The sequence below is a fragment of the Esox lucius genome, chromosome 11 (genome assembly GCF_011004845.1).
Source record: "Esox lucius isolate fEsoLuc1 chromosome 11, fEsoLuc1.pri, whole genome shotgun sequence".
NCBI lineage: Eukaryota > Metazoa > Chordata > Actinopteri > Esociformes > Esocidae > Esox > Esox lucius.
This window is the reverse complement of record NC_047579.1, coordinates 28229414-28253605: the sequence shown is the minus strand read 5'-3', so window position 1 is coordinate 28253605 and position 24192 is coordinate 28229414. Positions and strand designations below refer to the sequence as shown.

The 24192-nt window shown below is 39.8% G+C and overlaps 2 protein-coding genes across 2 annotated transcripts; both read right to left on the bottom strand.

The window, feature by feature from the left end:
* Positions 1-3268: 3268 nt before the first annotated feature.
* ndufa4l (NADH:ubiquinone oxidoreductase subunit A4, like) lies at positions 3269-10123 on the bottom strand. Its single transcript, XM_010874188.4, has 4 exons — positions 9972-10123; positions 9108-9193; positions 8445-8505; positions 3269-3551 (listed from the first exon to the last, which is right to left on the bottom strand). Exons 1-4 carry the CDS (start codon positions 10011-10013, stop codon positions 3495-3497), a joined length of 246 nt encoding a protein of 81 aa, XP_010872490.1. The 5' UTR covers positions 10014-10123; the 3' UTR covers positions 3269-3494.
* A 3394-nt stretch (positions 10124-13517) lies between these two features.
* Positions 13518-23749, bottom strand: slc35b1 (solute carrier family 35 member B1). Its single transcript, XM_010874187.3, has 9 exons — positions 23097-23749; positions 18503-18606; positions 18237-18367; positions 18095-18125; positions 17485-17642; positions 16466-16592; positions 15039-15145; positions 14651-14804; positions 13518-14455 (listed from the first exon to the last, which is right to left on the bottom strand). Exons 1-9 carry the CDS (start codon positions 23216-23218, stop codon positions 14403-14405), a joined length of 987 nt encoding a protein of 328 aa, XP_010872489.2. The 5' UTR covers positions 23219-23749; the 3' UTR covers positions 13518-14402.
* Between the last annotated feature and the right edge of the window lie 443 nt (positions 23750-24192).

Genomic DNA, 24192 nt, shown 5'->3' with positions numbered 1-24192 from the left:
TACACTGCCGATTTTGCAGGTTTTCCTACTTACAAAGCATTTAGAGGTCTGTAATTCTTATCATAGTTACACTTCAACTGTGAGAGACATAATCTAAAACATAAATCCAGAAAATCTGGCTCTCACAGACCTGTTAGTTTTTCTTTAAGAAGCCCTCCTGTTCTCCACTCTTTACCTGTATTAACTGCACCTGTTTGAACATGTTACCTGTATAAAAGACACCTGTCCACACACTCAATCAACTCCAACATCTCCACAATGGCCAAGACCAGAGAGCTGTGTGAGGACATCAGGGATAAAATTGTAGACCTGCACAAGGCTAGGATGGGCTACAGGACAATAGGCAAGCAGCTTGGTGAGAAGGCAACAACTGTTGGCGCAATTATTAGGAAATGGAAGAAGTTCAAGATGACGGTCAATCTCCCTCGGTCTGGGGCTCCATGCAAGATCTCACCTCGTGGGGCATCAATGATCACGAGGAAAGTGAGGGATCAGCCCAGAACTACACGGCAGGACCTGGTCAATGAACTGAAGAGAGCTGGGACCACAGTCTCAAAGAAAACCATTAGTAACACACTATGCCGTCATGGATTAAAATCCTGCAGCGCACGCAAGGTCCCCCTGCTCAAGCCAGCGCATGTCCAGGCCCGTCTGAAGTTTGCCAATGACCATCTGGATGATCCAGAGGAGGAATGGGAGAAGGTCATGTGGTCTGATGAGACAAAAATAGAGCTTTTTGGTCTAAACTCCACTCGCCGTGTTTGGAGGAAGAAGGATGAGTACAACCCCAAGAACACCATCCCAACCGTGAAGTATGGAGGTGGAAACACCATTCTTTGGGGATGCTTTTCTGCAAAGGGGACAGGACAACTGCACCGTATTGAGGGGAGGATGGATGGGGACATGTATCGCGAGAACTTGGTCAACAACCTCCGTCCCTCAGTAAGATCATTGAAGATGGGTCGTGGCTGGGTCTTCCAGCATGACAATGACCCAAAACACACAGCCAGGGCAACTAAGGAGTGGCTCCGTAAGAAGCATCTCAAGGTCTTGGAGTGGCCTAGCCAGTCTCCAGACCTGAACCCAATAGAAAATCTTTGGAGGGAGTTGAAAGTCTGTATTGCCCAGCGACAGCCCCGAAACCTGAAGGATCTGGAGAAGGTCTGTATGGAGGAGTGGGCCAGAATCCCTGCTGCAGTGTGCGCAAACCTGGTCAAGAACTACAGGAAACGTATGATCTCTGTAATTGCAAACAAAGGTTTCTGTACCAAATATTAAGTTCTGCTTTTCTGATGTATCAAATACTTCTGTCACGCAATAAAATGCCAATTATCTACTTAAAAAGTCACACAATGAGATTTTCTGGATTTTTGTTTTAGATACTGTCACTCACTGTTGAAGAGAACCTATGAAAACCTGCAGAATCGGCAGTGTATCAAATACTTGTTCTCCCCACTATATGTGTATATAAGAGTCATTCTTTTGATCTTGTTACGATGTGTAATAAGCCTATTAGCCAATTCACTCACACATTAACTCTGTAATTCCCTGCCAAGCCCCAGTCTGTCTTTTGCAGCTGCTGTATGACTTCTTTTTGGTAAATATGTGAACATTTTCATTGAAACAACATTGTATCTGGTTGTAGCATAGTGAAACACTTCCTTTTTTGGCAACCAATCTGCAGTTTGCTAAGCCTAATTGCTTAAATGAGAAAAAGCCATTCTGGAACCAATAAACCCTGGACTTAACATCTGGTTGAAAAAATGACAGATACGTTCAGGGGATCATCCATCTGAAAACACACTCATCCCAATCAGAACGTAAACTTCAGAATAGTTTTCTACAATTTCGACATTCACGAGGAATCGGTTTCTTTATAGAACAAAATAAGTTAATAGAAACCGTTTCATCTCTCAGAAACAATTATTTTATGTGAAATAAACCACACTCCAACCTTTGAATAGGAGACATTTTAAGATATTTCAAGCCTTTCTATTCAAATGTGAAGGTCTCCTTGACATTTACGGCACTGCATTCCTTGTCACATTTCTCCCAGCCTGACAGATGCACAACATGAACTGCTGACATTTACAAACTCATCAGGCAGAGCGACAACACCTATGCTCCGTTCGCCCTCTGATCTGCGTATTTTAACTCCAGAGCGCTCCATCCCTATGGGTTGCTCATGCAATTTCAATCTTCACAGTGTCAGTGTTATCCTGTATCTTTGTGCATGTGATTTCAGTGATTGCGGGACCTTTAGACAACATGGCCCGTAATGGTGCAGTGCAGCATTAAACAGATGGACCGTGTACAGATCCATCACTCATTACTGTAGGCACAGCACTTGACATCTGACGACTGGGGTAGGAAACCACCACTAGAGGGAGTCACTAGCGAGTATAAACACCTCTTAGTGAGGGGCCATTAAAAAGAAATCTAATCTAAAAAGGGAAAATACTTATTTCTCCGACTCCACTTCAGGTCATCACTTCAGTTTACGACATGCCCATAATGGGGGAGAAATGTTAAACCTAATATAAAAATGACAGGACAGGGTCATATCCAATAAATGAGTGGAGCGCTTTCAAGTACTGTGACAGCACATCATTTGGGAAAAAGTGATCGTCCCCGGCAGGGACTGGGAAGTTTGACAAGCCCAGAGGGATTTTCCAGAAAAATTGCTCAACATATTCAGGGTTCTGACACATCTGCCTTCCCTTAAAAGGTTCACTGTGTATAATCTTTCCTCTAACATTTACGAGACCGAATGTTAAACAATTGCAGGACATCTCTCTTCCTCCCCTTACTGTATGGTGGGACCTGGAGAGCGCCAGAAGACATCGGCAGGCAATGTTTCCATTCATTATTTCTACAGAACTGTTCAGAGCGGATGACATTCCCCACTTGCATCAGTTTGCAATGACATGCGGTCTCCACATACTGGCTTTCAAACTCGCCGTACCACACTCTAGAATGGGTGGGTTGACTTCAACTAGTCAATACGTTGAGTCATATTGATTAGAGATTGGACTCAGCCGACAGTAGTATTAGATGTAGTACATAACTGCTGAGACAGAAGGATGAATGTGGCATGAGGTGACAACCTGTTGTCATCTGGAGTCAGTATAGAGAAAAGACTGACTTCCTGACTACGCACATATTAAAGCTGAATATCAAGACAACACTAAATTACAAATTCTCATTTCAAGATAAAAACATCAGCCTGCAGCCCTTTTAAACACCTAGAAAGAAAAACTGAAAAAACTTTCATTGTTCATAGGAGAGAAGACTCCACTTTATTGCTGCAACACACCATGAAGTATGAGAAAAAGAACTAGGGTTGAATGGGACGCCATCAGGCACATGAAAAATAACTGTTGTGCGGTTTAGCCTCTGCATCCATTGGGTTGAAGTTAGGGGGAGTCAGTCTGAGCCAGTCCATTTTTTCTCAAGCCTCTGGTCCAGCAGTGCCCAAAGAAATAGATGACACTTTAGAAGTCAGGACCCTCTTTCTTCAGCTTGCTGTAGTCCATGTTAACAGCATACAACTAAGAATGAAATTAGGAAAGATTAAATATTAAAACAGATTGAATATTGATAAATAGGAGTCAATATTCTGATTTGTTCAAATCTGCTTGGACTTACTGAATAATTCGGTCACATTTCATTGTTGTAGAGACTGACAAGTAGACTAGCTAATTAAATGAGTAACTAAACTAACAGGATTATCCTGTTCAGTTCATTTAACTCTGAATTAAATTAAATCAGGCTACAGCTCCATGACATGACATGTTCAAGTAACACATATCCTCCGTTTAAAACTGTGGCTTGGTACCATATGGTTACCCAAACCCTTACCCTTTAACCCATACATGAAAAACAGACTTGTACACTAGTAAGGGCCTTAATTGGAATAGCAGGTACAGCATTCCAGCAGTGAATGACAGTCGGCAAAACACGCAAGACACCTACACACCGCTAATTGGGTAACTTCCATTTGGAAAATGCTGCAAATGAAAAGACGGCATATGTAAATATTTAGGGTTATAATAAATGTGCTGTTCGTGTCATGTACACTTCCAAAATGACAAATAATGTTTTGTCTATTGAGAAGTCAGTGGAATGCGCTCATGGCCCTTATTTCCCTGAATTGCCACGTGTAAGCCAAAAACTGTAAGACTGTATTTTCATATTTAGCGAGAAATGTTGATATTACAACAAGCTTTCAAATAATTCCCAGCTGACCCAGATTGAGATTTATAATGAGCAGTTATTGGATTGCACAAACAGTAATTGTGTGAGAGCAGGGATTATGCAGGGTGCTGTTCCAAACTGAAAGTGGGCATGCTCCAATCCCTCAAAGGCAGAACTCAGAGAAGAACATATCAAAGTAAACCTAATTGTTGAAGACTTCATTGAGTCATAAGTAGGGCTGCCACGCTACACCACATATTGCGGTTTCACACAGTTCACCAACCTGACAGCGCAGTACAGTGCAAAAATGTATTGACATTCATAACAAGGCTACAGCACCTTAGAAGGTGCTGAAATCATACAGTCGTATGAAAAAGTTTGGGCACAACTGACAATTTCCATGATTTTCATTTATAAATAATTGGGTGTTTGGATCCGCAATTTCATTTTGATCTATCAGTTAACTGATGGACACAGTAATATTTCAGTAGTGAAATTAGGTTTATTGGATGAACAGAAAACATGCAATATTCATCAAAATGAAATTAGACAGGTGCATAAATTTGGGCATCCCAACTGAAAAATCACATCAATATTTAGTAGAGCCTCCTTTTGCAAAAATAACAGCCTCTAGACGCTTCCTATTGCCTCTAATGAGTGTCTGGATTCTGGATGAAGGTATTTTGGACCATTCCTCCTTACAAAACATCTGCAGTTCATTTAGGTTTGATGGATGCCGAGCATGGACAGCCTGCTTCAAATCATCCCACAGATTCTCAATGATATTCAGGTCTGGGGACTGGGATGGCCATTCCAGAACATTGTACTTGTTCCTCTGCATAAATGCCCGGGTAGATTTTGAGCAGTGTTCTGGGTTGTTGTCTTGTTGAAATATCCAGCCCCGGTGTAACTTCCACTTTGTGACTGATTCTTCAACATCATTCTCAAGAATTTGTTGATATTGAGTGGAATCCATGCAACCCTCAACTTTAACAAGATTCCCAGTACCGGCACTGGCTACACAGCCCCACAGCACGATGGAACCTCCACCAAGTTTTACTGTGGGTAACAAGTGTTTTTCTTGGAACGCTGTGTTCTTTTGCCGCCATGCATAACGCCCCTTGTTATGACCAAATAACTCAATCTTTGTTTCATCAGTTCACAGCACCGTATTCCAAAATGAAGCTGGCTTGTCCAAATGTGCGTTTGCATACCTCAAGCGACTGTTTGTGGTGTGTGCAGAAAAGGCTTCTTCCGCATCACTCTCCCTACAGCGTCTCCATGTGCAAAGTGCGCTGAATTGTTGAACGATGCACAGTGACTCCATCAGCAGCAAGTTGATGTTGTAGGTCTTTGGAGGTGGTCTGTGGGCTGTTTTTGACCATTCTCACCATCCTTCGCCTTTGCCTCTCCGATTTTTTACTTGGCCTGCCACTTCTGGACTGTGCCTGTGGTCTTCCATTTCCTCACTATGTTCCTCAATGGACACTGACAGCTTAAATCTCTGCGATAGCTTTTTGTAGCCTTCCCCAAAACCATAATGTTGAATAATCTTTGTTTTCAGGTCATTTGAGAGTTGTTTTGAGGCCCCCATGTTGCCACGCTTCAGAGGAGAGTCAAAGAGAACTTGCAATTGGCCACCTTAAATACCTTTTCACATGATTGGATGCACTTGTCTATGAAGTTCAAGGCTTAATGAGCTCACAAAACCAATTGTGTGTTCCAATTAATCAGTGCTAAGTAGTTACAGGTATTCAAATCCACAAAATGACAAGGGTGCCCACATTCTTGCATAGCCTATTTTTTAGATCTGATTTAATTTCATAGAACTTAATACTGCTACACTAAAAATCTTTGTCTGGAAAATACCCCAGTACTCAGCTTTTATTAGAAAATGAACAGCATGCCACTGTGATCATTTTCTGTGACAACAGAGTAAATTATTATGTAGCCTCAGAGGGGTGCCTAAACTTTTTCATACCACTGTATATTCTCAACCAGAGTATGAGCGCATATCCATCGCCACACTCACACTTATCATTTCTTTAGCCAAATTATGACTGAAATTAAGGGCAGCTTTAAATTGCTAGGGAGACAAAGTGAAGCGGTTTCTTTGCATTTCCATGTTCCTCCAGGTTATGGATACTGGGGTGATGTTGGCATAACCGAGGTAAAGTTGGTTTTATATTCAGACATTCAACAGACATTCAAAGCAAACATTTAAACGTTAAAAACTAATTGCATTTTTCACTGATAACTATGACTGACTTATCAAAATGTTCTATATTAGGTTGGAAAACTTTTCAAGCCTTTATTTGACCAAACAATCAAACATAGATTTAATGCACATTCTCTGACATGGAAAAACGCTATTATATCACAATAACTTTTTCAAGAAAATCATAGAAACTTCATTCCAAGTTATAAATATACCCCAATAGGCTGCACAACTTTTACAACCGTTAATTAGACTTTTTTCCAAGTTCACAATATTCTACCCTAGGGTGGACAACTTTTAAAACCTTTAAATTAATCAAAAAAGTACACTTAGATTTTCAACACATATTCAAACTTTGAAAATGTCTGTTGTATCGCAATATCCTATACACAATAGTCTACCCTAGGCTGGACATCTTTTAAAACCTTTCACTTGAGTCTGAAATCACAATTAGAATGAGCAACATTTTGCAAACAGTTGAATTTTATCCAGTAGGCTGGACATCTTTTACAACCTTTAAAAATACATTTCTATGATCATCTTAGAAAACGTTAATGCGATATAACAGTAATTTTCAACGTTTGAAAATGTGTTGAAAATCTAAGTATAATTTTTTTTTTAAGTATTAAAATTGTGATTAAATTTGTGATTTTTGACTCAAATGAAAGGTTGTAAAAGTTGTCCACCCTACGGTAGAATATTTTAAGCTTGGAAATAAGTTTCTATGATGAGATTTAAAATGATGAGAGTTATTGATGAGAGTTATTGCGATTAAACTATTTTTCAAAGTTATAAAATGTGTTTAAAATCTAAGTGTACTTTTTTGATCAATTTAAAATGTTGTAAAAGATGTCCAGCCTACTGGAGAATATTTTGAACTTGAAATGAAGTTTCTACAAAACAATGTGAGAATGTGCATTAAATCTGTTTGATTGTTTGATCAAATAAAAGCTTGTGAAAGTTATCCAACTTAATATAGAATATTTTGATAAGTCAGTCATAGTTATCAGTGAGGAATGCAATTCGTTTTTAACGTTGAAATGTTTGCTTCAAATGTCTGTTGAATCTCTGAATATAAAACCAACTTTACCTCAGTGTTGGCATAGATGTCGAGCTGTTTCTTTGCATTTCCATGTTCCTCCGGGGGTATTGATACTGGGGTGATGTCGGAGTGGATGTATCAACATGTTTGAGGTGTTAGCTGCAACGTAGGCTACTTTCATCAAGCAGTGGCAACACACAGCTAATGTTTTCAACACCTCAGCCCAGCACCATTGTAGTCCACTGAAATGACAGAATGCTGCCTAACTAGACATTTGAATGAAGCTGGAGGATTCTAGAATGTTGGTTTATCTATACCACCACACACCATTTTAGAATAAGCTGTTCCTCCTCGAGTTCGGCTCACAAAAATAGTTGGAAAAGCGCCAACAATTATCATCATCATTTTCTTTACGGCATGCACAAAGGCTCTTGTTTAAAAATAGCTGTGGTGTTTTTTTCAGCACAGTTAGATTCATTTAAGAGGCATTCAACACAGCGCAGCTAGTTATTCATTTTGAAACATATTTTAAGATGGATTATTATGGTTCATGTTCGAATGTAAAGAGCCCCCCCTACAGTTACAGGGGAAGTTATGTCAACTCGGAAATACCAGATGCTAATTGTCATCTTTTGTCTTATGTTGCACTTTGGTTATGCAGTGCATCCAGTGTTCTATTTCACCATTTAAAAAACGCAGCAAATGTAAGTAAATGTAAAACGCACACAGAACCAACAGCAATGTTGGAATCAATCTTGGGTGAAGTGAACTTGTGTCCATACATTTGGGTTAATCATTCTCCCCCACCTCTCCAAACTCTTCCCTATCAAATTTTAACATGGTGTGGAAAAGTAATCCTTTTCTCTTTTGTACTTTTAAGAAACACTTAAATGTACCCCTATACATAAGGACCAATTCCAAGGGGATAATGACTAGCTACTGTCATTTATAGATAATGATGGACCACACTGTAATGAAGTGGCTAACCTTGTGCTGTTGTGTGGGCGCTGTCTTATTCCAGGGCTCAGGGTTGCCATTGCGATTCCAGCTATAGAAACATAGAAGATACATATTAAACTGAATACTTTTTTTTTTTATATTACTGCAATATACACTTAGTGGCAAGTTTATAATGTACACCGAGTATCAGATCAGACACCCCTCACCTCCAGGACAACCTGAATTCTTTGGGGCACAGATTAACAGCATTTGAATATTGCTCAGTTGGTATCGAGAGGCATAGAGCATGCCCGTAAAACATGTCCCACACACCACCCATCTGTTCAGCTGACACCAGACAGGATGCATCCGCGGACCCATGCTGCTAACGTCAAATACTGGTATAGTTGTATACCTCAAAAGCCCATCCGTGACACAGGCGGAATACACATTTTTGGAAAGCAGACATGTACCTAATAAACTAGCAACTGTGCATACTTATCCTGAACACAAATTAGCGTTGGCATCGAACTGATGACTATGGCTGAAGTGACTTATATATATATATATATATATATATATATATATATTTTTTTTTTTTTTTTTTTAAGTTTTAAAACACTCAAGGTCAAATCAGTTACCATGCGGTTTCCATTACAGCCAGTTTCAATTTGGACTGCATTATCAGCCACTGTTGTAAAAAGCCTTTACCTGACATGGGGTCCCATTGCCAGGCGAACGAGGTACGCCCCAGACATGCACATCCCACCACCGATGAAGATGAAGAGGGGGACCAACTGAAATTAAAATCAAAGGGTCAGGGGGAGGAATTAAGAAATAGGAGGCAGAAATATTAGGAAAGCAAGCAAATACAATATCACCATATCAAACTCTTCGCCAGTACTAGCTTGTTCGCAATTGCACAAACTAGTGCTAGCTACAGTAGTTAACCTTGTAAACACTTAATGTTTAATAAAATGACCAATTCATGTGGCACTGGTACACTACAGTAATGGAACGTGTCTACGATTACGGCTCGTCCTTGAAAACCTAAGGCTGGGGCCTTTTTGAACAGTTGTTCTACCAGCTTACGTTAGCTACTGAAGCTAAATATGATCATGCCCTCGTTTACTTCAGTCATTAACTGGACATAAACGTTTAAATGATAACATGAAATGTCTCATCGTTAACTTAAGCAGCCCACATTCATGTACGCTAACTACCTTAATAGGACCGTTATAAGCTAGGTACCTTAGTTAGCTAGCGAGCTAATGCGTCGTTACGTAACCGCACACCAATCAAATACCATCACCTACCAATCAACACACAATGTAGCACTGTTGTACTTAAAAAACGTTACAAATCCAAAAACCATATGTTTTTTGGGATAACGAGTATATTCAAAATCTCAAAGTTGGTTAACGTTAACTAATGAGTTGACCTTGTTTTGTATAGAGTCATTCAGGACACGTTAGCTTGGTGACGCCATTATAGCACACAATAGCTACAGTGAATGCACCACGTCGTCTAAAAACAAGGAACATTTTGCAAACTTCCACATGTCATTTTACTTACAGCTGGATGGCTTTTAAGTTGCCTACTAACTGTGCTCAACATTCTGTCTGTTGTGAAGGTTTATTCTCCCAAATGTCCAGCAAAACCGTATCACCGTCGGCCTGATGAGGGTCTCTCTGTTTCATAGGCGTTTGAGTTTTCCTAATTCCTAGTTTCCTCACTCCTGGATCATTCCTACTCTGAGGTGTCATTTCGACCCCCAACTTCTTTGCACAAAAAAACATTTAATTTTTTAAATAATTTTAGACTGTCAAAAATTGTTTTTTGTCTAACAGACAATTAAATCCTAATAAATAGTTTGAGATTATGAGATATTTTCAACATACACAAACAACATACAGATCTGAAACAGTTAACAAAGTGTGAGTTCGTAGATTTACATTTTCAAAGATAACAAATGTCCCAAAAAGAAATCTTCAAATAATTGTTAAACTATAATTAATCAGAACCAGCCCTTTATTTGTCTCCAATTTCAGTAAATAGGTTGAATAATTTGTAAATGTTTAGTTGAACCATTCAGTCTCTGCAAGTTCATTCAAAAAGATGCATGCACTTAAAAAATAAAAATTGTATGCAACTTAAGTTGTCTAAATATACATGAAACATCATTATATTATGTAAATAGTAATACATACTGACATCAGCAATTTCTTTAAAACATTTTGTAATATCATTTCCACCCTGTTCCACCCTGGGGCCTTTTTGCAGAGAGTGCATATTCCTGAAAGGGTAGGAATGTAGAGTTAGTAATAGCTAATTTAGCCATTGCAAGAACAATGATGAAGACTTTATGACCAGGATTTGAAGACCTCTATCAAACATATTTTAGAAATACGAAGATAATCAATATTATTTAGGATTTAGCCGATCAGGGTGGATGTTTTTTTCATGAAACATTCTAAATAGGCTAAACCAAATAAGATTAGATTAAACTTTATTGTTTTTGAACAGTACAAGTACAGTACAACAAAATGCAGTTAGCATCTAATCAGAAGTGCCAATAGAAGAGGGCAGGAAGTTTACAAGTATTAAGCATATGTACAGAATCTCACAAAAGTGAGAACACCCCTCACATTTTTGCTAATATTTGATTATATCTTTTCAAGTGACAACTCTGAAGAAATTACACTTTGCTACAATGTAAAGTAGTGAGTGTACAGCTTGTATAACAGTGTAAATTTGCTGTCCCCTCAAAATAACACAACACACAGCCATTATTGTCTAAACCGCTGTGAGTACACCCCTAAGTGAAAATGTCCAACTGTGGCAAATGCAAGTACAAATGGCAATTCTGACCGTGCTATCGAGTAAGGTGGAAGGTAGTATGTGCAACTGAAATGCAGGGATAGCAGCAATGAGGTTCTCGGGGTAGACAAGTATATGTAGCAACTGAAAAATGCAAGTACAATGGCAATCCTAAATGTGCAGTGCAGGCAAATTGAAGGTGCATAGTGGTACGTGCAACTGAAATGCAGGGACAGCAGCAATGAGGTTCCCGAGGTAGACATACATGTAACAGCTGAAAACTTTCTTATCAGACTTTGCAAGGCAGTGTCAGAGACCAGTAGTACAAGGGAGTAGTGCAACAAGGACTCTGATAGGCAGTACTAAGCGGTGGGCAGGTGGGTATGGTTAGTGATGGGTCACAGAGTTCACAGAGTTCTCTGGGTCACAGAGTTCAGCAGGGTTACAGTAGATGGGAAGAAACTGTTCCTGTGCCTGCTGGTGCGGGAACAAATAGACCTGTGCCGCCTAACTAATGGTGGGAGCCACTCTGGAGAATGTGATATCCCTGTAGAAAGTTATTTCAGGGACACACAAAGTATTAAATATTTTTAAAAATTGTTCAGTGGGAAAAAAAACAATGTTCAGTGGGAAAACATGCTTGATAAATAGAGTTTAGGAACTGCAGAACATGAAGGCTTAATTAAAAAAATTATTATGTATCATGTTTCCTGTATAAGTTGATAATACATTTTGTTACATGGGAAGATCATCTAGACGAGAAGTATTAAAAATGCATATAATCTTATAATATAATTTTTCTTTTGTATGTTTAAGGCAAAAGACACCTATGTCATATATAAAACATTTCCCACTATTTTCCAATATATAACAAACTATATTTTCTTGACGACTGAAATGGCACAGCATAGAAGGAATGACCCTGCTATGATTCCTTCCCTTCTCAACAAGTAGAAGACAAGGTCAGAGTGGGATACTATGGACTGTCCTGCAACAGGAGTAGAGGAGGTAGTTAGGAATCAATCCATTGAAGCCAAAATAAAATAAAATAAACAAATCTTAGTGTGGCTATGTTTGGTACAGTCATATATTATTTTTTTTCTAGTGGGGAAATGGTTGGTAAATATGTACAGTAGGCTGCTTCCAAAATAGTTGAAATAAATAACATTATGAGAGATAGTAGAATTGTCCTGTAAGCAAAATTGGTCAAAATGTATCATAATTTTCTTGTATTTATCTTCATTTGTTTGCATATTTGCACAGGCTGAAAAAGTAGGATACATTTTTGAATTGTGTATTGCGATTTAAATTATTCATGAAATTGAAGTAAATTTAAAATTTAAAATAATGTTCAATTTTCACGTGTCGTTACCATTATCATCGTCGAAACATTTTACATTTCACCAAAACAATTTTAAGTTATTAGATGAAACACTGAAGTATAGAAAGCTAAGATTTTATATGGCAAGACAAGGAAAACATTTCACATCATTAAATTAAAATTTGAATTGAATTTGTGTGAATAAAATAATTATTTTAATTCAATTTCAGCTTCAGGTGTAGTCAATTCCAAATGCAGCCAACCTAATATAAAAGAGTATAGTACTGTTCACAGCCTACTATTACAGTGGCCTTGTTTATTTGAAGGATGACAGCACACCAGAGCACAGCATTCTCACACAAAGTATTGAATCAGCAGGACCACGGGATAGCTTGCCTAGTGGTCTGTGCTCGGCCAGCTCAACGTGATAATTAGTCTAACAATCCAACACCTACCAATATTTGTTTTTCCCCAAAAACAATTCTCCAGAAAACAGGTAATTGCCCACCTCTAAAAGCTTCAGTTTAGCCTGTACTTGTGGAAAAGTTCCAAACTGACCCAATTAAATGGACTATATATGGAAACAACCCCCCAAAAAAACATCAGTAGATAAATGGAATTACTGTATCTCACAAAAGTGAGCACACCCCTCACATTCTTGCAAAACTGAGCAGTTTAGACATTAATGGCTGTGTGTTGTGTAATTTTGAGGGGAAAGCAGATATACACTGTTATACAAGCTGTACACTCACTCCTTTACAAAGTGTCATTTCTTCAGTGTTGTCACATGAAAAGATATAATCAAATATTTACAAAAATGTGAGGGGTGTGCTCACTTCGGTGAGATGCTGTACATGCCACACACATTGATACAGAACATTAACAATGAAGATGTCTCATTTTCAGCCCGGTGTCAGAATCCTGCAAGCGTAGATATGTTTAAAACGATCACACTCAATAACACAAGCCAAACTGTTTCATTCAATTTCATTTCATTGGGTTTTAATTTGTGGAACAAGAACTGTACATTAGCAGATTTTCATCCAGTATGGCAAAACATTTAGTTAAGAGTGAATTAATAAATATGTAGCTAGTCTGATACAATTATGGGTTCCCTTTTATCATGTGGTTCATGGTATACACACTTTTCAAAAAACTTCAATTTACCTGTCAGACTGGACCAAATACAGTATTATAACATGGTTCATGTCCAGTGTGTTTATTCGATAAGAACGCAGGCTAGTTGTCTTCCAGGATATGTATGAACTTGTAGACCAACATCATGACTCATGACAAAATGACATGGACGTGTAAACATGTATACTTTCAAAATCTTGTGCGTGTCTCAACTTGAGATCTGATAATAGATCTTTACATGGTACACTTCCACTGACAACACAATAGACTTGTTTATTGGGCAGTTTTTTCTGCAATTCTGTAACAAAAAAAACCATAAAACCCAGGCATTTCTTGGTAATGAGTTCATGGCCGGTGTGGCACAGATGTAGCCCAGAAAGAGGAGCAGCCTCCACCACCACCATAGATTTGACACGTCATCTATCCTCTTCCTGCCCCTCTCATTTCTTCCCATTAAGTCTTCATGTGGAAGTGCTCTAGATGGTGCTTGTCTGTCTTAATAAGTTCACAGAGTGTTTCCAAGTACAGGAGAACTGGGATGTTTAAAAACATAGGGAGTCCTTTCAAATTGAAGTAAAAATAATATAAAGAATGTTAACTAACAATGACTAGGCATAGACAGGCGTACTGCCTAGACAGGATGTGCTAAGAATCAGAGATACTGGCTATGGTACTGTCCATTGGACTTACTGTTCGGCAGTTTTGCCATAACATATATTCCAGGTTGCTTAGTGTGTTGTCTTCTTTGGTGTCTTACCAAATTTGGCATCGAACCCAAGACCTTTAAGGGAAGCACATAATCCAGTTAACAAACCAGTGGTGTCTAACAGTCTGACATCTCATCAAACACTACTAGTATAGGCCTCTAAGCTCTAATGGAACATTCACATAAGCAGCTTGGCAAAAGTGAGTGAGACAGGCTGGGGAATTGTGGCCAAGTCTGTTTGAGGTATTAAGACTTAGTGTTGCTACTCACCAAGGAAGACCAGAATGGTGCCGACCCACTGTATGGTGCTGATGACGTTGCCGAAAAGAATGACAGAGCCCAGGATGGTGAAGAACTTTCGCGTGGTGGTCACAATGGAGCAGGTGAGAGGGCCAAAGTACACCACAGTCATGAAGATGAAGGTCTAAAAGAGAATGACGAATTAATAACTTTTTCTCAGAAATGAACAAAATAAAACAACTTCTGTAACACCTGAAGACCAGTGTAGTGAAATGAAAGACCAACTACCCCCCAGGAAAACCCATACTGGCATTTATCCATAAGAAACACATGCACATGAACCCATTCAAATGTCTAATGTGATCTGCAGGCATGGCATGAAATAGACATCTTTTTAAAAACACTTTATCAAACCCACCTGGCCTAAAGCGCTGGTGATTCCAAACAGAAGGATGTTCCAAAAGATGCTAGGGTGACGGTCTGTGAAGCTCAGGAAATCCCATACCTCTCCTGTCCACAACACCACTGAAAGAGAGAAACGCACTCAGCATACAGTGCTTTTGTTTACCTTGCTTGTAACAACCGCTTGATGATTAATTCAAATCTCATGATATAGGATGCCTATTCTTCCACTACATGGTAGGATTGAAGAAATGCATACAGGAACAGGTGCAGCTAACTACTTTGTAGTTACAGTTTTCAATGAAGTCGACCAAGTTCAATGCCTGAGTGACAGAATCCGAATCAACAGTGGGTTTTGTGCTCCCTCTACTGGCACAGAGCAATAACAGCAGTTTGATGAAGATGGAAAAACCCAGTGTGTTTCATAAAACAGCATCTAAAAAAAAGCATTAGATTGAGGAAATGTTCAACTTAGGGGAAAAATAAGGAGATTGTATAATATAAATAATTATGAAAGAGAAAGAGCTGGCCAAGATTGAGAAAAGGCAGGGGTATCCTACCTCATCGGACATGAGAGGCACTAAAAACATTCACCTGTTGGGAGCTACACTTTATTTATAAATGTTTCGCCATTCATTCTCTGTCTTGCTAATTTTTCAAAGTCCTTAATGTAGAAGAGAGTACTGTACTATGTTTTCTGTCAATATATCTGAATCAAATAAGGGGTGCCTATGAAATCTGTTACATATTTTACATAATAGTTCACTCTGTAATAATGTCCTGGTTTCCCAATTATTTACAAAAACCAGAAATTAAATTGTATTTATCGTGTCCATATTATTAAACCACATCAGACGTCATAACAGAATACATTATTATAATTTCATTAGAAACAGGTTACACGTGAAGCGATCAAACGCGCACCCCAGAGACAGACAGGGTGGCAACACGCTGAAAAAGAATTGCTAGATATATTACGATGCCAACACAAGTGGGGTAATGTCAGTGTTGTGTTGATTAGGTAGCTGGGAGCCTGCAGTATCTGTTATTGCTGGGAATCAACAGTTACACCAACGACTAAAGAGTTCTTTCCTAAATAAAATGTGAAAATTTTCCATCTTCCACACTCCAGTATCCGATCCTTGATTTGTTAATGACAGTTTGCACGTACAGAGTTGTTTTGAGAGTTGAGCTACCCACACATAGGCCGCGAGCAACCAGCAGCTAGCAATACATTTTACAATTACGTTCGTCATTGAGCACACACTTTTACCCAAATGTACAGGGACGTTTTCCCTAAGAGAAACGTAGGGTAAAGTGCCTTGCCCAGGGACACAAGACAACTGGCCCAGTCAGGATTCAACCCGGGAACCTTGCAATTACAAGCCTGACTCCCAAACCACAGGGCAGAGAGATCAGACAGAAAATACCTCAGAGACTCACCTAGTCCCAGCACAAGAGTGGACCACATATTGATGTTAAGCATCATGTGGTTGGCACTGGTCTGGAACCGAGCTCTCATGTGGTCTTGGGCCACGCCGGTCAGGCCGTCCATGGTCAGAGACAGCAGCTAGGATACAGGTAGAGAGGGTCACATTCCAACCCCACAGAGGCAGGGACACACACAGAGAAACAGACCATGTTACAGACAAGGCAGACACGCAGACCGGAGACATCCCGATTCTCTCATACAGACGAGGGAGACCCAGAGTTTTCGGGAACGTCTGGTTCTTGTAATTTAGAAAGCACTTTATTGCGTTGCTAATTATATTACATTGTCAAGCCTATGACCTAAATTGTAGTTCCTGCAGTATGTAACAATTTAAATTGTAGTCCCATGGCACAGCAAATATATGAAGTGTTTTAGTCAATTCATGAAGTGGTTTTACTGACAATCTTTATTCTATTTCTAAGATCCCAGCAGCAAATAAAAAAGAAAGAACATCATACAAACAAGTAATTACTTAGAAAAAAAATCACAAAGCCAAACAAAGAGCCTGTATAGTAGTCAAAGCGAAACCACGTTGGGTTACATTTGACATTCAAGGGTTTGAATAAGTTAAATGACTTACTGATGACAATAAGATTTCCTGCCAAACAGCAAGCAACGGCTAGTGTTTTATACACTTAGGCATGATAAGGTCAACATGATAAGATCAACCTAGTAGGTAGCGGTTTGGTTGGTATCGTTTCTGATCAGGCTACACTTTAAGCTCTCTTTCTAGAGCCAAAAACTCAAGAATAGGCACACAGAAGAGATGACCATGTCAACAGACACACAGAAGAGACAAGAGGGATGACAACAGACACACAGACAAGACGACAGAGATAACAACAGGCACACAGAAGAGATGGCCGAGATAACAGACATACAGAAGAGACGAGAGATAACGACAGACACACAATTGAGATGACCGAGATAATAACAGGCATAAAGGCAGCGTGAAGACAGACACACTCACAAGCAGGACCTCCCCAAAGCCAAAAGCAGATTCTGGGGAGGTGACATTCTTGTTGGGTTTGTAGAGGAACAGGGCCACTCCACTGACGATCAACAGCACACACAGGTACTTGGCCAGCGGGTATTTCTTCCTTAGTACAAACACACCCAGGATCATCACTGTGGAACCAAGGGCAACGCAATGTCAGGGCCGTATATCTGCAGTGTAAATATCTGCGTTAGTTTGTCAATGTGCACATAAAACACACATCTCCGGAGAGGTCATAATCATGCATATGTAAGATAACGGACTGTACAGGAAGACAGGGCTGGGTTACTCTACAGAAAACACGAACCCGAGAGTGTTGGCCTACTTCAAAAAAAAAGGCTAAGACTCACAGTTGCATGCAAATACTGTTGGATGCCTGTTCAATGGACAGGGTCACTGAGTTTAGAAAGGAGTCTGGCTGACACTGAAACATGACACACTGCTACAGTAAAAGGCCCTGCAGGACAATGTGGAAACACACTCTGCACTGGTAACTCAAGCCCAAGGAAATATCTTGTGGGTGTTGTTTATTTATTATTTAGGGTGAGGTTGGGATTAACAATAATATCCTTATAACACCTACCTGGAATGGGCTTACAAGATTTCCCCAACACCTGTGAGAACAATAGAAAATTGGTTAGGATATCAGAATAATAATATATCCCAGAAGAAATGAGGCGGTGGGCGACGACTATGGTGAGAGGCTGTCTGAGGACCAGGCTCACCTGCGTGGGGTAGTTGACATACTGTAAAGCAGAGTTACTGGATACCATGGCGCCAAGGTAAGACAGGGAACACACGCCATAAAGCCAGCTCTTGGTGTGGTCCGGTCTGGAGCCCTCGAAAAACTGAATCACTGATGGGGAGGAGGTTCAGACAAACGGGGGGGGGGGGGGGGGAGTTATTTATAAACACATGAATACAAAATAACTGAAGACCACTGAAAAATCCAGGGGGGGTGCTGACTTGTGACTATGTAGGGTTTACTCACAGAACTTGGCGAACACAGCATTGATGATGCATTGGACAAACACCAGCGTTGTGGCATAAACAAACTTTTCCGTCTTCTCCCCCTCGCCATACTGTCCTCGGGTGCTGGGTAAATCAGACAAAGAGCATTATGGGAGTTCATTGGTCCAACCACTTTTGAATCCACAGTTAATATGTACCACTTACTGGTCAGGGGCCAATTTCACAAAACATCCTAAGGCTAAAAGCAGCTCCCCAATTTGCCGATTTAGTCAGTCCTAATTTTAGGACTCCTACATTTTCGGGTCTAAGAGTATTTCACAAAATGTTTTAGTGCTAAAACCAGCTCCTAAATCTGTGGAAAGTTAGGAGTTGTCAAGAGGACTCCTAAGTCACTAAGACCAAGTCACAAACAATCCTAAAAGGGCTGCTGCCAGCAATCTGCCTCGTAATCAGGTTGACGTTTTAGAAACGTATTGATACTGAGTTTTCAACAAGATGTCGCCGTAATCACGAGGGTATTATGATCAGAGTAGAGGTAGTCAGGGATGCAGTCACTTCACCAACAAACGGAAACAACCCAATATCACCGGAGATCAATGTTGTGACAACTCTGTGCTACTTGGTCACAGGGAAAATGCAGCTACGCAGCGTAAACGAACTAGGTACATCACCGTAATCTGTCAGAAGAATATTGCATCAAGCAATAAATGCCCTCAAAAGACCTTACATCGTCCGACAGTTCATAAGGTTTACTCTCGATGTTCGCCAACTACAAAGAAACAAAGCTGACTTCATTGCCATCGCTGGACCACCTGCTGTAGTTCCTACCATCATAAAATTAACACACATTTTTTTACGAGCTGCCAGACGTGTGGAAGATTTAGCAATTATCTCATGACTGTTTTTGTTATTTTTCATATCACATGTAGCCTAATCTTACACTTATATTAGTATATTGGTGAAACTCATTACTTAGAATATACTCATCGAGGCATGAATAAACCAGATACATAACAGTTTTGTTATAAGCACATTCTGTGAAGAGGATGCATCTTGATGATTCATCGGACAAGACTAGCATTGTGTAGCCATTATTATCAACTAGGGATACATTTCAATCTATGCTTCCTGACAACCTGAGTGACCTACTCATGGCTCGGCATAGGTTGATTAAGGCATGACTTTGGAACCTGTATGCAGACCCTACAGAAGCATAGCGTTGTACTGACAGTTCAGTGGGGGCATGTGATCAGACACACAGGGTGGAGGTTAGGGCGGTATGGAGGAGCTGAATTAGTTGGGTCAGATAGGTGAAGAACAGACAAACCCATGGTCAGTGGTGAAGTCGGGGGAGTGAACTTGGAGTTGGTTCATGTTTCCTTACAAAAGGATCCCTAAACTGTATTTGGTTGTCATACACTTTTGTCTTGCACTGAGGTTGTGCACTGTTGTCATACTTTGCTGAACACCTTATGTGTAACAACTGTTGTATCACCTAGAGGTTGTAATAAATTCTCCTGAGTAGATTATATTGGTTTCCGGAATAGTTTATTTATAGTTCAAAGGCTATTATGTTTTTTGGGGAGAACTCACAGATGGAACTAAAGAGGCGTACAGTGTTGGACGGATCACATGTAAGAGGCTGAAAATAAGATTTAAATACACTTGACTAGTCAGTATATCATTGGTTTCATGTTTAAACAGTGAGACCTAACCTACATTTTTATTTTAATATCTTTATTTCAAAATGGCAACAAGACACATCCTTCTACAGTATTGCTATGATGAATTTACTGACGGAGACTCCTCCCCTATCAGCCAATCACTGTGGGCATAGTAAGCAAGCGTGTTTGTGGAACACGACGTCATCCATAGCAACAGAGTCAACCCCACCCTTTCCCTGAGCTTAAGACTTCTCCCCTTTCGCTAGTAAAAGTTGGTCTTAGCATCTTTGTGAATAGGCTTTAAGAAGAAACTCTTAGCAAGGAACTTTTACAGCTGTTTGGGAAGCCTCTTAGCGGTAAGATGAAATGTTTTGTGAATACAGGCCCAGGTGTGACCCAGTCTGTGGTTTCTTCATCATTTAGATTGGATTATACACTTTGTGGTTGGGCCTCACTGCCTCCAGAACAGCCTGAATGATTCCAGGTATGGATTCCAGAAGGTGCAGGAAATGTCCCAAAGGCGTGTTGCCCCACGCTGACTTGATGGCCTCACACAGTGGTTCAATATGGGATGGTTTTACATTCCTGCTGCAAAGAGCCAGTTGGCTCTCATCCCAAAGATGCTCTATTACTTGTGGTGGCCCCTCACGTAAACTAAACAGGGCTTCATCAGACCGAGAACAGTTTTATACTTCGAAATTGTCCAGTGATGGTGATCCAGTTTTTTTGCTGAGGGCAACCTAGTTTGGTAGCCTGCTAGCCCCAATGGCCCATGTGTGACAAGGACTTTCCTTGAGGTTATTTTCACACCATTCTCTATACTTCCTAGACACTTGCATGTGAAAAGCCCAGAAGGGACTGAAACCGGCACCTGACACAGACAATCATACCCGTTAGTGTCACTTGTTTTGCCCATTCTAATTTTCGATCAAACAGTACCTAAATGCCTTGAGGCATACCAGATATAGCCAGACTCACTGTCTGTAGGAGTAATCTATGGTTGTGAATAGGCTGATGTTCCTAATACAATGGCCAATGAAAACATAATGCTGTATGGGAACAAAGTTTGACCTAGTAGAAGACCTAGTCTGCCATTGTTCACAACAGATCCCAACAATGGCTGGAAATAAGATATGGTTCATATTCCTCTAGTGACAAACATTTAGACACACCTACTACTAATAATACTTCTACTACTAATACAAATTCAAGGGTATTTTTTATTGTTACTATTTTCCATATTGTAAAATGAATAGGAAAGATATAAAAACTATGAAATAAGTAACCAAAAAAGTGTTTAACAGACAAAGGTACATTTCATATTGTAGATTTTTCAAAGTAGCCACCCTTTGCTTTGATGACAGCTTTGCCTTCTCTTCGCATTCTATGAACTGTCTTCATGAGCTATTCACCTGGAATGTATTTCAATTAACATGAGTGCTTTTATTAAAAGTTAATTTGTGGAATTTATTTCCTTCTTAATGCATTAGAACGGGTATACAGAGGGTGGCACTGTGGGAGGTTTACAGAAGACAATCATTAAATCTGCACTGTAGTAATCCATATTACAGCAAGAACACCTAAAATAAGCGAAAAGAAATGTCCATCATTACTTTAAGACATGAAGGTCAGTACTTTTGGCCAATTTTAAGAACTTTGAAAGTTTGTTCAAGTGCATTTGCAAAAACCACCAAGCTCTATGATGAAACTGGCTCTCATGCTACAGGAAAGGAACTCCCAGAGTTACCTCTGCTGCAGAGAATTAATTCCTTAGTTACCAGTCATAGAAATCGGCTGCTAATTGCACCTTAGATAGCAGCCCAAATAAATGCATCACCGAGGTTAAGTAAAAGTCATTTCAACATCAACTGCACAGAGGAGACTGCGTCAATCAGGCCTTTATGGTCAAATTGCCGCCAAGAAACCAGTACTGAACGACGTCAATAAGAACAGACTTGCTCGGGCAATCAGAATTGGACATCAGACATCTGTCATCTGGTCTGATGAGTCCAAATGTTAGACTTTTTAGTTCCAACCCCTGTGTCTCTGTGAGACGCACAGTGGGAGAATGGATTCTCTCTGGATGTGTGCTTCCAACCATGAAGCATGGAGGAGGATGTGCGATCTTAAGGGGGGCACTTCGCTCGTGACAGGGTGATTTATTTAGGAATCAAGGGTCACTCAACCAGCATGGCTACCACAGCATTCTGCAGTGATACGCCATCCTATCTGGTTTGTGGTTTGGACTATTATTTCTTTTTCAACTGGAAAATGACCCAAAACACACAGGCTGTGTAATAGCTATATGACCAAGGGGAGTGATGGTGCTGTATCAGATGACCGGGCCTCCACAATCACCCAACCTCAACCCATTTTAGATGGTTTAGGATTAATTGGTCTGCAGAGTGAAGAAAGTGCTCAGCATATGTGGGTACTCATTCCAGGTGATTACCTCATGAAACCAGTTAAGAGAATGTCAAAAGTGTGCAAAGCTGTCAATGCAAATGGTGGCTACTTTGAAGAACTATAAAAGATTTGTTTAAAACTTTTGGTTACTACATAATTCCATTTATTATTACATACTTTAATGTCTTTACAATTATTCTACAATGTAGAAAACAGTAAGAAGAAAACAATACTCTTTAATGAGTAGGTGTGTCCAAACTTTTGTCTGGTACTGTAGCTCCATACCATGGGGATAGTTCTTTAAAAACAAAAATTTTAAGTCTGTAGATTTGTCTCAATAGTCATAAACCTGTAATCAAAATTAAATCAATCACATTTATTTTATAAACTCCTTTTTACATCAGCAGTTGTCACGAAGTGCTTTTATCGATACAGATAGCCAGGCTGAAACACCAAAGAGCAACCAACAACTAAGCTTTTGTCAACATATACAGTAAGCAACACTGTGGTTCAGAACACACCATCAAACTACTGTGTACTTACATTGTCTCCTGTAATATGCCATAGTAAAAATAACAAACGAAGACTCCGAGGAAACAAAATATGAGTCGTACACGCTCGTTCTGCAGTAGCGAAGGCTTCCCAGTTCCTTTTCCCGCAGCCATGCTGTCCTCCAGCAGTCCGGGTATGGAAACCGACACAGTTCCGATCCCCGTACCCCTTAAAGCAACGTCCCGATCCACTATCCCAGATGTCACAAGCTCGGGAATGGTGAGGCTGTAACACAACCCGGTAGACAGTCGCGAATTGTGTGGCTACAGAGATCCGTCTTCAATTCCTATTCAAATATTAAACAAAATACGAATGATATCCAGGGACTTTAAGTTCAGACAACGTCTAATTAGGTGAATGCTAGCTAGTAATTAGCCATCACTGTAAATCCAGCTGTCGCCGTTCGGTGTAGTGTAGTTCGTTCTTGAATCCGAAATAGCTACTGTAGATGCCTATGGAATACGATTAAACTTTTCCCGATCCAGGTTCTAATTCTAACGTCAAAAGGCATCCAATTTAGAAAATCTTCCCAGTTGGAAAGGGTACCGGAATGTAACGTTTGCGGTTTTTATTGGGTAGTGTCCACTGAGGTATGAAGCCAAATTTTTAAACACATACTGAATGAATCGTTGTCGGAAAAGCTGGGTGAAGGACCTCAGTGCTTTATAGCCCTCAACACATATGCCTGAGTTTGTACTCAGAACTGCGTGCATAAACTATGTGATTTGTTTTGTCCTTTGAATAAGACAGATTGATTTTATTCTTGTTGACTCATCAAAATATCACTTGTAATATACATGCAAACAAAAACACGATTGTTATATATAATGGCAGTCTACACAGACAACTAATAAAACATTACGGGGACCTTTCTCTAGCTTGTCGCGTGCCTTGATTTCGTCTTGGGATGTGGATGGATTATATTGGTCCAAATCAGGCAAACAAATTATATTACACCAATCAGAAAGACAAAATAGCTACAGGGTGGGACTTCTAACCAAAAGACACTGCTACACGTGTCAAAGGGAAATTTGACAACAATTAAATGCACTACCAGAAGTTACCATTGTTCAATAACCGGAGACTG

Bases quoted from the DNA above. Each gene is read 5' to 3' on its own strand.
- ndufa4l (XM_010874188.4), bottom strand. From the start codon at position 10,013: ATGTTGAGCACAGTTAGTAGGCAACTTAAAAGCCATCCAGCT. The intron at 8,506-9,107 runs GTAAAGGCTTTT...ATGTTTCTATAG, and splicing joins GCAATGGGACCCCATGTCAG to CTGGAATCGCAATGGCAACC. The intron at 3,552-8,444 runs GTTAGCCACTTC...TTTCATTCTTAG, and splicing joins CGCCCACACAACAGCACAAG to TTGTATGCTGTTAACATGGA.
- slc35b1 (XM_010874187.3), bottom strand. From the start codon at position 23,218: ATGGCTGCGGGAAAAGGAACTGGGAAGCCTTCGCTACTGCAGAACGAG. The intron at 18,607-23,096 runs GTAAGTACACAG...TGATTTACCCAG, and splicing joins GGCATATTACAGGAGACAAT to CACCCGAGGACAGTATGGCG. The intron at 18,368-18,502 runs GTGAGTAAACCC...CCTCCCCATCAG, and splicing joins TGCTGTGTTCGCCAAGTTCT to TGATTCAGTTTTTCGAGGGC.